The following is a 14,896-nucleotide window of genomic DNA, read 5'->3' on the forward strand; positions in this document are numbered from 1 at the left end:
TGACCAGAGGGTTTGGGTCAAAGGGAATTGCCCCCAAACACATACACACACACACCCAAGTCCAGTAAAGGCAAGAGCATGGAAAAAGGTGGTAAGTTAGAACGTGAGAATTAGTGAATAGTGACCTCTTGAGTGTGACTTTGCAAGGTCAACTTTGAAGCTGTTGCTTCTGAAAAAAGCAAAAGAAAATTTTTGTTGATTTTTTTCAAGTATCATTTGTAAAATTCCTAGATTATTTTACCAGTCCATTTGGTCTTTGTGTAGCTATCTTCTTCCAAGACAGTATGTCACTGAGACATCTCAATAGCAGCAAATTGTGGGAAACACATTCTAGTGAAGTCACATTCAAGACAAGATCTGCTAGTCTTTTTCTCTCACCACCACACCTTTGAGATCCGCCTGCCTTCTCTTCCTGTTTCTCCTCTTTCAGGCCATATTTTGGATACCTATTGCCTTCTAGGAAATAATAATATTTTTAATGCCTTTGAGGGTGTTAAAAAGCACAACTGTAAGGACGATCTGTAAATTCCAGGTCAAATGCTGTTTCTCCTTCTCTGTTTCCTACCTTGGTGATGGCCTGATCTTACATTGAGTCACTCCAACTAGAAACCACAGAATCATCCCTATTTCCTACTTCTGACTCACTCCATACACTCAAAGTCACCCGACTCTGCAGAATTTCTCTAGATAAACCCTATGAGAAACCATTCCTGCTGCTCCACCTGTGTGAATGTAGCTTCATCCAGGCTCTTATCGTGCATCGCCCGGGTTATTGCCTTACCCTTTCTACTGGCCTCTCGGTATCCCATCTGATATCCACTAATTTACTCCAAATAACTGCTAGTCTGCTCTGAGATGCACATTTGATCTATTACCTGCTTAAAATTTGCAAAACTCTCAACTCTAGGCTAGTATTCAATACTCTTTATGATTTTGAATCTATCTCTCTTTTTGGCCTTATCTTCTACAACTCCTCCTTGGATTTAGTAATGAAGATTTGCTGGTCCTGAAATAGCATGTTTTTAATTGCCTCTATCATTGTCCAACTCTGTCTTCTGATCTTTTCCTTTACCTAGCTAACCCCTGCTCTTTATTTTAGACTTAGCTCAAGACTACTCACATTGAAAAGACTTCCCCCACTTTCTGACATGATTTCAATGTTCCTTTGTGGGATTCCCTTAATACTCTGGCATGCTTTTATTATTACTAGCACATTGTCCTGTGACATTAATTTATCATTGTATCTCAAGCGACACTGCCAGTTCCTCAAGGTTATGAAACATGTCTCGTTTGATTTGCATCAAGACATTAGCCTAGTACATAGAGAATGACTGTTTGTGAACAGTTTCCAAACTCAATGGAGACATTGTTAAACATTGTTTTGTTTTGGGTACCTGTCCCTAAAACTCCAAATCTCTGGAGTTGGGACCTGGGAATCTATTATTTATATAAAGCTTCCCCAATTTCTAATGCAGACAAGCATTTTCTCTGGCCCCAGATTAGTTTTCTAGAACTAGTTGAGTAAAAGTTCATACTCTTTGTTTCTACCAAGGAAGGATATGAAGTATTAAACCTGGGTGTGTCTGTGAGGATGTTGCCAAAGGGAATTAACATTTGAATCAGTGGGCTGGGGAAGACAGATATATCCTTAATCTGGTGGGCACAGCCTAATCAACTTCCAGAGAATATAAAGCAGGCAGAAAAACGTGAAAAGGAGAGATGGACCTAGGCTCGCAGCCTACATCTTTCTCCCGTGCTGGATGCTTGCTGCCCTCAAATATTGGACTCCAGGTTCTTCAGTTTTGGGACTCAGACTGGCTCTCCTTGCTCCTCAGCTTGTGGAGCCTACAGTGGGACCTTTGTGATCGTGTAATTTAATACATAATAAACTCCCATATATCTGCTAAGGCAGGAGAATCTCTTGAACCTGGGAGGCAGAGGTTGCAGTGAGCAGAGATTGTACTACTGCATTCCAGCCTGGGTAACAGAGTGAGACTCCATCTCAATAATAACAATATAAGGATATTTGAGGTGTTATTCAGTCATTGAAAAGTAAAGAGTACCCCACATGGATTCATAGACAAGTCTTTCTCTGTCCCCTGTGTCTAAGACTACAGGAGGCTGCGAGCATGGAAAACTATTGAAAGGTCTGAAACAGAAGAATAACATAATCAGATAAATGCTCTAAATTGTTTCTTCCCTTGTCAAGAAAAGCAGTTAAAGATTTTATATGTTACCTTTTTTTAATGAGAATTTTCATTTAAGGGAGAATTCTTAAGTGATGGACAATGCTAACAAAATGCAATCAATTGCAAATAACAGTTTGCAATGGGTAGTTGGGAAATTTAGCATGAGAACGCTGCCTGTTCTCCGAATCTCAGTAAAGAGTAAAGTAAATACATGATAGTTGCTAGAGCAATATTTAGGATAAAAGACTGTTATGTGCATAAATCTTTATTTATTACCTGGTGCTGTCAGAGAATGGGGATGTATATAACACGTATGCATTACCGATTTTCAAAAAGTAACACTACAATAGGCGGAACTTTCTCTTCCTCAATCGAACCAGTCTTCTCAATCAGAACACCTTTATCTCTGGGCTGTCTTCAGAAAGATTTTAAGAAACAAGCAATGTGTATCATCCCATTGGAGTCATTCACATTAAAGTATGAATGGCTGATAACTTCCCAATAGGACGTTTTACACTTAAAGGAGTGGTTTGCTAACCCAAAAGGATAGTTAGTTGGGAAAATTGTTACAGAGATATGGGAGAGGAGTCCATTTTGAGAAGCAGGGTGTTTCGGGGTCAACTTATCATTTCTCTCGTGTCTTATAGTTCTTTGACATCAATTTTAAGAGTGTCTACTTTTCCTTAGTATAGATATGTGAATGTGACATAATATAAATTTTTTTCCAGAGGAAAAAAGACACCGCACACTAAGAATCAGATCATACTGTAAACATCATGGCATTATACAGATGTATAACTCTGGACAAATGTTTCACTTCTATGGGCTTCAATGTCCTCATATTTAAAATGGAGATTAGGCTGGGTATGGTGCCATTGGAGGATGGCAGAGTGGTTTTCTGTATGTGATGACCATTTCCTGACTGATCACCATTAGTAATTTGGCTGATATGACTGGCCAGGCAAGTAGGTTCCTCCTTTGCTCTCTGGGCTCTAAGTGTCTGTGTCCCCCAAGTTAAAAGAAGCTTAAAAGAATCTGCAAAGAGAGGAGGAGTGAACTTTCATCCTGGGCTTATGAGAGCATTTGTAATGTCTATTCCAACTCTGACATTTTCTGTATCTGGACTTTTTCTTTATTGTCTTCCTTGCTCGTTGTTAGTCGAATTGTTTGAGAAACTCAAATAGTATAGAAGTTAAGGCTTTCGTTTAGTTAAATTAAAATAGTCAAAATAAATGTTCAATTAAAAGAAATCGGGGAACATCAATTTTCATTCACGCTTATTCATGAAAGTGTCTACGCTCCAATTTTTTTTTCAGTGTCTCTTCTGTTTTCCAAGAATTCTGCTTGGAAGCAAAAAGGCTTAGGGCATTTAACAGCAAAATCTGAGGCAGCCATCTATTTCTCACTTGTTGCAGACAGTTCTTTCTAGTAGCATTCACAAGGCATCACTTTTTCAAAGCATAACTGACCTTCAAAATTGCCTATGGGTGTACCCACCCCTGTACCCCTGGCATCAAAAACATTCTCCTATGGTGAAAGTGACTTGAAAATGTGACCTCATTAACAGAGACCAGGCTAACCTGGCCACAAAGACTGTCTGCCAAGGATGGAATGAAAAAGTTTACTTTTAAATAAAATTTCCATTGATATCTTTTATTGCTTTGCCAAGTTAAACTGTTAAAAGAGGGTAAGATTTGACCAACCCGTGGAAAGGCCTGGAAAGTGGACTAGGAACTTGTCAGATGAAACTAATTCAAATGCAGGATGTAGTGGAGGCTTTGGGAAGCCATCTGAAAAGTTAATGAATTTCGAAAGTGGTTAATGGGCAAAATAATTTTCAAGGTACTGCTGATTTGGAAAATGTAAAACTGGTACAATGTGCTTTAGAAATCTGATAACTTGGAGAGCTTGGCCTACCTGACTTTGACAGATGATAGAATGGGTTCCCACTTGGAGAATGGTTCATTTAACCTCTCTTGCTCAAGTTAGAGCCAATAACCCTAATGTCATGAGGGATTATATGGGGTTACTTTTGTTTAGTGAACCAAACAGGCATCTGAGAGACAGTCAAACTGATCTCTAATCTCTGTTCTGCCACTGATTTGCTGAGTGACCTCAAGAAGATCACTTCTCTGTAGGGGAAACAAAGAAGTGTGGATGATCTTTGCTCTAATAATAGTTCTTGGTGAAAACTCTTAGAAACTCATTCAAGGTAATAAAAATAAAGAGGAGAGTAGGTGGTATTGAAATTATTCAGGGGCATCATATCTATATTAAATGCAGTTAGGCCTCATGGAGCCTGGGAATGAAAATTAAGAAACTTATCAGAGACCAAGACAGACACTCTCTCTAATCTCTCTTTATGTCTGTCTGCCTGTCTCGCTCTCTCTCTTTCCAGGGTTTCTCCCTATAGATCTGCTCCTATTGCTTCTTTCTGAATACAAGCTTCCCCTTTTACCCAGTCTCAACCCCAGTAGTTGTATGATCGCCTCTTACCCAGTCTCAATCCCACATTATCTTAACTACTTAAGCATCAAATCTGTGGTCACAGAATTAAGCTGCTTGCAGTGGCATCTGGATTTCAAATCTTTCAGTTCTTTCACCAGGGGAGGAAGAGAAAGGAATTATTATGCTCACTGAATATTGCAGGATCCAAATGACATAATATGTTCAGTCAGTTTCTAACAGTGATGGCACCCGAGTCAATAAATTATTGTCACCTGACTCCAAGGGAAAGTAGTCAACAGAGTGTATGAAAATGGGACACTTTGTATTTCCCTGAGTTTTGCATGTCAGGCTGTATTATAGTTGGCCCTTATTAGTATAGTAAGCATCCTCCCAATTGATCAAGAGTTAACCTGGTATAAGAAGGATGGTGAAAGAATAAGCCTATCTTAAGGAAGAACATTTCATAGAGAAAATATATGGGAGTCAAGAAGGACTCATATGAGGCTGTTATATAGATCTATATTTAATATAATATGTGTGATGGTGGTTACAGATACATATTTGGTGCTTTATTTATCCAGAAGCATAAGTCACATAGTACATAAAGTATTGAATACAAAATTCTAAAGATAAACATAATTGTTCTTGAATTTAAAATATATGGGATAAATGCTTACAAACGGATTTATAAACCTTTCACTTCTACTGCATTCTCCTGGCTGTGTCTTCTGAAGATGAGTTGTGAGTCGTAACATTAAGAAAAATAGTTCCTTCAAATTCTGACACTGTACGACATAAAAAGAACTTTTGGCAAATATTTATTCATATTACTTTTCTCCAGTGGCAAATTTCTCAAGCATTTCTCTTTGTATTGTCTATGCCATAGCCTGTATGGTTTTCTAGACAGGAAGTTAAATGCTTTTAATGTATTAATTATTGCATAATTGAAGTTAGACCCAAATATTTTAACTATTTCCTCTTGCAAAGGGAGAAGAGGAAGGGAGGAATGCGGGCGAGGTGGAGAGGACAAAATATCTCAGGTGAGAGAACAAGTATCTTGCAACAGGCTTGGTAAACTGGATGTAAATGTTGAAGAAGCTGATTGGTAGTTTCTCTACTAGAGAAATTAAAAGATGTATTATTAAATTATGAGTTGAGAATAATATTCCAAATATTTGTTGTTGTGGTTGTTGTTGCATATTACTCTCTGCTGTAAGTTTCCATTCAAAGCCAGGAGTGTCTTCTCAGTTGGAAAACTTGATCTTTTTAGTTCTGGGATGGGTAAGTGATGCTGGGAAAGCCTTTCTCTAAATATTCATTGCTCTTGTTTGCCTCGGAACCTATTTGGTGAAAAGTGTGTTTAACACAAACAGTAGCTGCTAAATTGTTAACTAAAGAGCTTTGTGCCAAGGAAGTGTTCAGTACGTGCTTGTCTAATACAATGAAGAGACTATAAACCAGAGAGCTTTAACAGCAGTTTATCCTGGTTTATAAACCAGGACAAACCAAGATGCACCAAACTTTATGTCCAAAACCTACATAGTGTTGCCTAGCCCTTGGGTTTGGATGCTTGGATGTTAGAAATTCCATTTTCCATTCTCTGCTTTCTGGCACACGTGAGACAAATATGCAAGCCTCAAAATTTATTATTTTTTCTAGTCAAGGCTTTCTAGGCTGTTAAAATAAAATTTTACATCTAGCTGCATTGCAAGTCAGGAAATACCTTCCTGCAAATATGGAAGATGGCAAAAGCTATTTCAACCATTCTGAACTGCTATTAAATATTTCCCAGCAAAGCGATTAATTTCACAGGTCTGGGCACTAACGTTTTAACTACTTCCCTTCTCCCCTTTCTTCCCTTTCTTCTCATGACCATTCTCTCCGAAACTTGCTAAATTCCCAGGAAACAGGGAAAATGGCCTGCTAGGGGAAACAGTTTCAATATTGAAAATCATTTCTCTGAAATATAACTAGCCTTTTCAATGATTCTCAAATTTGTCATTGGATAGGCAGTTCGGCAAAAACCTAGAAGGGAATGCTTATTAGTTTATCAATTTATTTGTTAATGGCCCAGTTTTTATTCAAACTTTTGCATGTCTACTACTCTTCGGAGAATAATTAACAGCTCCATCCTATTGAAATGAATTGTGTACAGAGAATACATCTACCAAATAAAATCTATGGCTTTGTAGAGGATAAAAATAAAAATAATTTCTTTCACCAAGTTCTTCTCCTTGGCATGGAAAACTGAAATCTACTTTAAGCATAATTTATACAATAGAGAATTGGAGTGCATGGGGTGTGGAGAGTGAGGCACAAAACGTTTCCACATGTTTGACTTTATTAATTTGAAAGCAAAGTTACTGAAATGCCTCAGTTAGTTCTGCATTTTAAAAGGTGTCTATCTGGAAGAAAAAAAAATGTGCCTCCATGTGTGTTTGCATGTGTGTGTGTGTGTGTGTGTGTCAGGGGAAGATAGAAGATTATTCACATGCTTGAAGGTTATTCACCCTGCTTTAACAAATCGACATAGAACATGCCTCCTAATTAACTGTAGAGTTAATAGTCTGTCTCTTTGTCCTGATGTAATTTAGATCTGAATCTAATTCCAGCAGAACCCAGGCAGAAAAACTTAAGTTACGGGCAATTATCTGGGCTAGTCTTAGGTTTTTTTCTCAAGAGTGAGAACCATATTCTCCTATTTCCATTGACCACAATTTGGTTCCACCACCTTTGTACAACCCCAATTCACTCCCAACTGTAGTTACGTTTTCACAGGGGATGAAAACTCTGGCACCACAGGGCTCTTGCATCAAGCTTCATGCTTTCCCAGAAATTAACTCAAGAGAATGTAGGGAGGAGGAGGAGGAGGAGGAGGAGGAGGAGGAGGGAGATGGAGTGATAAATAGATATTACATATATTTTTCCTGGAAAGATCACCCCACATTTTCTAACTTCCCAGAATTAAAAGAATGTATTTTATTTGTATTACCATGGAAATTATTAGTAACAAAGGATTTTTTTCTAAGTTTCACCAAAAACTTTCAAAAGTGTTCAAAGAAATTTTCTAGAACAATTTCAATACATTTGGTTTATCATTTGGGGCTAGAATATTTGTATTTCTTCTAATTTTATTACTTCATGTTAAAAGAGTTTCTAACGTGTGTGATATGATTTTAAATGTAAGATTATATAGCCAAAGATATAGATAGACATATATGTAGATATAATGTTACAATATCACTATAGGGCATTCTTTCTTCAATCCTTTTTATATCTCCACAGAACTGCTTTCATGGGGCTCTTTCCTGCTCTCTACCTCCTAGATTCAGCTTATTAAAAGGTAAAAGCCCATCTTATTTTCCACCAAAACATCTACCTACTTTCATAGGGTGTCCAGTCAATTTGTGAGTACAGTCCATTGGCGTCTTCATAACATCAACCCTCTGGGTGAGATCTGTGATAGCTAGTTAATTATCTGGGAATTTTCAAACATTTGGATATTTCAAATAATGTGAATAAAATATTTGAATTTTATATTATTAGATTAAATTTTTCTTTAAATGTTTTAGCATTTATGAAAAAACGCACCAAGATTTTGGATTTCTAACATTTCTAGCTGTATGAGAGGGTAAAGGGCTGGCACTTTATTGGCTTGGGGGCAGTGTAGATAGGTGTTGAAACTGGTGCCGGAAGCGCACCCTGGAAATTTTTATCTGAGTTTCTTGTCAATCCTACACAATTGCATGTAATGAGAACTTCATGACTGCATCATTGATCTGGCCTAGCTCTGGACTGCTTGATGAAGGAGTGTTTTTTTGACATAAACAATACTGGCAACTATGAATGAATTCACACCACTAGCAATTGTTGGCAGCACACCCAGCCACTCTACCCATTTTCAGAGTGTGAAATGGCAGGTATTCAGCAGGTCAAATTATCCTTGAAGTCACAAAAATGGGGAAAATCCAACAAGCACAGTCGCTGTTTGCCTGAAGAATACAGTCACATAGTTGCTTCACTTTCACTATTCTTAAGAAATAACCAAATAAATGAGCTACAAATATGGGAAACTAAGAGTGTGTGAATGAAAAAGAGCAACAAAAGGAGGAAATACAAGACTAGACAATGTAATCTTCTACTTAGCATTTCAGAGTTTTATTAATCCTTTAAAAGTCACCCTCTTTATTTTGAGTTAACTCAGTATCCTCATCTTGGTTACCCTCATACATGGTTTACTTTGATTTTGTTACTAAATCCTGTGAATCATTATTTAATCAAATCTATTAAAGATTAGAAAAAATTCTAGCAAGACTTATAATCATGAAATACAGAATTAAAAGTTTAAACCTACCAAAAATCCTATGGCCTATCAATTAGCTGTGGATAAGGCATATCAGGAGCATAAATCTGTGCTTTTGATTGTAAGTAAAATTTACTAATGCAGGAAGCAAAATAGTGAGGGAATATTGGGGTTGCTAAAAGTTTACTTTTTTTTGCAAAATGCAGTGTACCTTAAATGTATCTCACCTTAGAAGGCCTCTACCTATAGTCACATTAATTTTTCTAAAGACAATTTGGTGTTTTGAAGACAAATGTCATTAGTCTATGATCATAGCTTCGTAGGACAATTAGCCATTTTAGAATTGACCATATTTTCTCTTTTTAGTGTATAGCCATCTTGATATTTAGGTGAGAGACTACTCCAAAGAAGAAACAGTTTCATTTTACAGGATTGGATTTAGAAATTTGTGAATTTTACACTAAGAATTTTAAATCATTTGAAAATGCAAACATTTGACCTACAGTCTAAGAGCATAGATACATATAAAGTAGTTCACTGCTGACCTTAGATCATTGATTTAAAACAGAATTTGGTAACTATGGGCAGGTGGAGGAGGGGGCAGTGAGGAAGGTAAAAATAGGAATCTATACGAATTGTGTTCAGATTGATTTTGTATAAACACAATATATTCATGGTTGTATCTCTTATTTATAATTCCTAGCTAACATGGTGTTCCAAGAAAAGGATCAATATTTTAAATAACATCTTTGCTTAAAATATACAGTGGCTGCTTCATAAAAATCTTATCACCTTTTATTAACCAAGTTCAGAAATAGAGGAGTAGCTCCCTGGATCAGAACTGAAACAAGTGAGATCAATTAAGCTCCTTTGAAATAGGTCTGTCCACACTTAGATTTTTTTTTTTTTCAGACCAATTTAGGTGGAAATCTATTACCTAAATCCACATTCACTGATACTATATTCTTGTTTTATATTTCTTTGCCTTAGGCAGGATTTTTCTGTGATTCTGATTGGGTCTGACTAAAACTGAAGACATCTTAATTAAGAACAGGGCAGGAAGAATTGAGTGGGGAAAGAAGGCCTTCGGACAGTAGATAAGCATCTAAAGCAGTGTAGGCGAAAAGAGTAAGCAACGTCCCCTGGGATTTTTCCCATGTGGGTATTATTGAGCAAAGCTGCTGTGGGAAGATATATAGATTACTGGGAAATGCAGGGTTATTATGGAGGAAATAACTCACAGGATGATTTCATAGCCTGGCTAAATTACTACTTGATTAATTCCTGATAAAACTCGGAGCGCACAAAGCGAGGCAGCGAATCCTTTTCCATCAGGGAATGGATTCTTTTCTGGGCCATGTCAAAGCTGCTCAGGGAAGGTTCCACCAGGTTCTTCATTGTGATGTCCTTAGTGAAGTGGTCAATATTCACCTGTGGGCCAGGAAACAGGGTCACTAAGTATAAAATTTGATGAGGGGTGAAGAGGGAGGTGGAATTTCTCATCAGTAAAACATAAAAGGGGAGGAAAGTCATTAAAAAGTGAGACATGTCATGTCTCACTTTATAGGTGATGGAATAATGCAGCTGATGTTCCAACAGATGCATCCAACCAGTATCAGACACCCACCAGGTGTCAGACCTCCCATAGAAGCTAACACATACATTACTTATTTAATCCTTTACAACAATCCTAAGAATGATTCTTTTCCTTTTTAGAAAAAAAAATATGTATATGCAGAAGGTTAAGTGGCTTCCTCAAGATCACAGAACTGATAAGTGTATTTGAATCTAGAAAATCAGAATTTGACTCCAGGTGTCCTGGTGCCTAATTTTTTTTTTTTTTTTTTTTTTAAGATAGAGTCTAGCTCTGTAGCTCTGTTACCCAGGCTGGAGTACAGTGGCACCATTTGGCTCACTGCAACCTCTGCCTTCCTGGTTCAAGCGATTCTCCTGCCTCAGCCTCCCGAGTAGCTGGGATTACAGGCACATGCCAACACACCCAGTGAATTTTTGTATTTTTGGTAGAGACAGGGTTTTGCCATGTTGGCCAGGCTGGTCTCGAACTCCTGACCTCAGGTGATCTGCCTGCCTTGGCCAACCAAACTGCTGGGATTACAGGCTTGCTGTGGATATCCTGAGTTCCACAATAGGCTTTTAATGTGGTTTTATAATTAGCGAAGAAAAAAGCAGATCAACTTCCCCAAAGTTTCTTTGAAATCAACAAAAATCTGGTCTTTAGTAGTCAATCAGTGGTATATTGACCTTTAACATCTCTAGCACAGTTTTCTTGTAATATTTTGATTTTTGTGAGTAAATGTACCATTGTCCCAACTACAGTGTAAATGGCAAAGTCCAAGTGGGAAAATAAAGGATAAGGAAGAGTAAAGAGGAGAAAAAAAAGAGAGGCATTTAGAGAAAAGAATAGGAATGGGAAAGGAAATAGGAACAAAGGAAAGTTGTAGAAATACTCATTAGGCATTAACGTGTTCAGACCACTGAGAAACATAGAAAAGTTGTAGAAATACTCATTAGGCATTAACGCGTTCAGACCACTGAGATACTGGTTGATATAGCTTGACCTGTGTCCCCACCCACATCTCACCTTAAATTGTAAAAATTCTCACATGTCAAGGGCAGGACCAGGTGGCAATAATTGAATCATGGGGGCGGTTTCCCCTATACTCTTCTCGTGATAGTGAGTGAGTTCTCACGAGATCTGATGGTTTTAAAAGGGGCTTCCCCCTTTGCTCCACTCTCATTCTCTCTCCTGCCACCCTGTGAAGAGCTGCTTTCTGCCTTGATAGTGAGTTTCCCAAGGCCTTCCCCAGCCATGCAGAACTGTGAGTCAGTTAAACTTCTTTTCTTTCTAAATTACCAAGCCTTGGGTATTTCTTCATAGCAGCGTGAGGAAGGACTAATATACTGGTTGAGTATCACTTATCGGAATGTTTGGAACCAGAAATGTTTTAGATATCTTGAATTTTTTCAGATTTTGAAATATTTGCATGTACACAATGAGGTAAGATATCTTAATATGAGATCCAAGTCTAAACATAAAGTTTATTTATGTGTCATATATACCGTTAAACATAACATGAAGGTACTTTTATGTAATAGTTTAATTTTGTGCATGAAAAATGTTTTGGCTGTATTTTGACAGATCTATCACATGAGGTCAGGTGTGGGATTTTCCACTTGTGGCATCATTGTGCTGAAAAAGTTTCAGACTTTGAGGCATTTTCGATTTTAAATTTTCAGATCAGACATGTTCAATGTGAAGAAATTTTTACACCCATTTTTAAATTTAATCCTCACAACATCTCTACAAAGTAGTCTCCATTATTCTTATTTTCACAAAGGAAAAAATTAGGTTCAGAGAGACTCAAATTAATGCAATATTTCAAATTGTTATGATTTCCACTAGAGGTTACTTGCTACTGAAGTGAGACCCATAAAACTAAAAGCAGTCTGAGCTGGATTCACGTTCGTAAATACTTGACCATATTGTTCTGCCTTTGTACTCAGTAGGTGCTTAATAAGGTGGCCAATTCACAAATAGGAATAGCCTTTGGCTCCCAACGGGAGGTCTGTGTCTCAGGTGTAAATCCTTCCTGAGAGCTAATGAGCTACCCTTAACTGACCCACCCACCCACAGACCAACCTCTTTAGGAGCCTCCGTTTGAATGAATTCTTCATAAATTTGCTTTGCCTTCTCAGCCATCTTGGCAGGGGACTTGATCTTCTTGTAATCCTCACAGGCAATCCAGAACTCAAGGTTTTCCTCACTGAATTCAGACTTCAGGAAACTTTTGAAACTGGCAAGTCCATCTAGCAAGGAAAAAAAGTCAGTTGGATAAATTTATTAATTTACTTAACAAATGGCATACCCTTCTATACAGCCTAGTCATATTTACTTACTATTTTTGTTGTTTATGTAAGAATCTTACAAATGTTAACTCATTTAATCTTCCTTACAAACCTAAAAGGCAGGTGCTATCAATATCGCATTCTGTAAATGAGGTCAGAGAGATCAAGTGATTTTCCCATAAATAACCAGCTGGTAAGTGGCAGAGCCAGACTTCAAACCGAGGGTTTGAAGTCTGGCTCAAGAGTCCATGCATTTATCCATTATTCTAAGCTACTTCTCAAGAGATGCATGATTCAGCTTCTTGGCAAAGAAACTGTCCAATAATGGCTGCCTGCTTTTTACTGCACTTGGACTGGGAGAAAAATACAAGGCCAACACAAATGTTGTATCCGTGACGGAAAGGGAAAGGGCTTACCAATGCTATTCTATGCGCAAGCTTTAGCTCCTTCATATCTAGCTTCCTTTACCCCTTCATTCAAATGCAAAAGGAATGGGACAGAGATGGAAGATAGAAAGACAGCAGAGAACACAGAGCTCAAGCCCTGCTCATCATGTAGAGCTGTAGGAAACTCTGAAACTAGACAGGGGGACTTACCACATTGTCTTTCCAAACAATTGAATGCAATGTCTATTTTAGTGACAAATGTTTACCTATTTACATATTAAGGAACACTATTAACACTAATGCCATTCTGGACACTTAACAAACCACAAAGGAGAAAATAATACATTTAAAACATGGCTTGTCCATATAAGTAATGTTAAGTATCACTATGAACTACTTACAATTCTTTATTTTCTCTTTGTACAGATTATGTTCCAAGCACTATGATAAGTCACTGTGATAAGTAAAATAGACATGGTTCCTGTCCTAATGGCTTATAGATTCTGGAAAGAGTAGGAAGAAAATGAAGACATAGAAGAAATATTTACACAATGAAAGGAAACTGTATGAAAGGTAGCAACAGAATCATAGGAGAGTCCTGACTTCATTTTAGGCTAAGGGAAGGCAAGAAAGTAACATTCAATTTGAGACCCAAAGGATGAACGGGAAAGGGCCAGATGAAGTTACCCCATGCAGTGTACTTACCATGTCCATCAATTATACATCAGGTTTTCTTAACATGTTAAATTTAATATAATTATAGTTATTATGATTCTGTTTTCAGTGTACAATTGCTCATGTAGAATAAACTTCGATTTATAATTTAAAAACTATATATGTAATATATAGATATAGTCTATATAGATTATAGTTTATATAAATATAGATGTAGCCTATTATATATAGATACAGCTTTTAAATTATAAACTAAAACTATAAGACTAAAATTATAAAACTATGTATATATAAGGATTCTTGGGCCTGATCCAGTATTTTCCTTCTCCTTAATGCTGAATATATATATATATACTGTATAATATATATATTATTCAGCATACATTAGACACACACACACACACACACACATAAGCCAAAATTCTAACAAATATATATCTATAGGGAGATAATTCACGTTGGTTTATTATCTAAGAAAAGTAAAGATTTCCAAAGGGAGGAGAGAGAAAACTCTAATTTTCCAGAGGCTGTGTCAAAATCACAGACCTACCCTCAGTAACATGTTTTGAATGTCACTTTGCCCCCCAGGGCAGAAGGCAAGATTACTGTCACCAGTACTTTAGGGTCCAGTTTTCTCTAATTTGCCCCCACCTGGAGACACTTCTGCAATATATCAGCTCTGCTTAGAGATCATATTTATGTTCTGAATTCATTTCCTTTGGCCTAATTTCCATGTATTCTTTTTCCCTATTCTTTTTATAGGCTCTAAATTTTCATTTATTAGTCATTGCCAATACATTATTTTCACACAAGCACAAAATGTATGCAATAATAAAAAAGACACTATAGTTATCCATTTTCAGTTTACCTCCTGTACATTTCTACTGTCCTCATACCCTTCATGCTACCCTGCAACAATACCCAATTTTAAAGAAAAAGAATGGCTAGGGTGATTATTAACTTCCACTAGGGTCACCATCGATTTCAGGATTCAGACAAGACACTTTGCAATTTGATCCCTTCTTCCT

The 14,896-nt window shown here is 37.2% G+C and overlaps 1 protein-coding gene across 1 annotated transcript in view; it reads right to left on the reverse strand.

The window, feature by feature from the left end:
• Positions 1-5,139: 5,139 nt before the first annotated feature.
• The window catches only part of RGS5 (regulator of G protein signaling 5), a 56,360-nt gene continuing 46,603 nt past the window's right edge, over positions 5,140-14,896 (reverse strand). The window contains exons 4-5 of the mRNA XM_012468888.2: positions 12,602-12,768; positions 5,140-10,371 (exon numbers count right to left, since the gene is read on the reverse strand). Coding sequence (XP_012324311.2) covers positions 10,210-10,371; positions 12,602-12,768 — 329 coding nt within the window. The 3' untranslated portion in view covers positions 5,140-10,209. The remainder of the gene's footprint in view (positions 10,372-12,601; positions 12,769-14,896) is intronic.

Source organism: Aotus nancymaae, unplaced genomic scaffold (genome assembly GCF_030222135.1).
Source record: "Aotus nancymaae isolate 86718 unplaced genomic scaffold, 86718_ANA_hifiasm-v0.15.2.pri h1tg000108l, whole genome shotgun sequence".
Lineage (NCBI taxonomy): Eukaryota > Metazoa > Chordata > Mammalia > Primates > Aotidae > Aotus > Aotus nancymaae.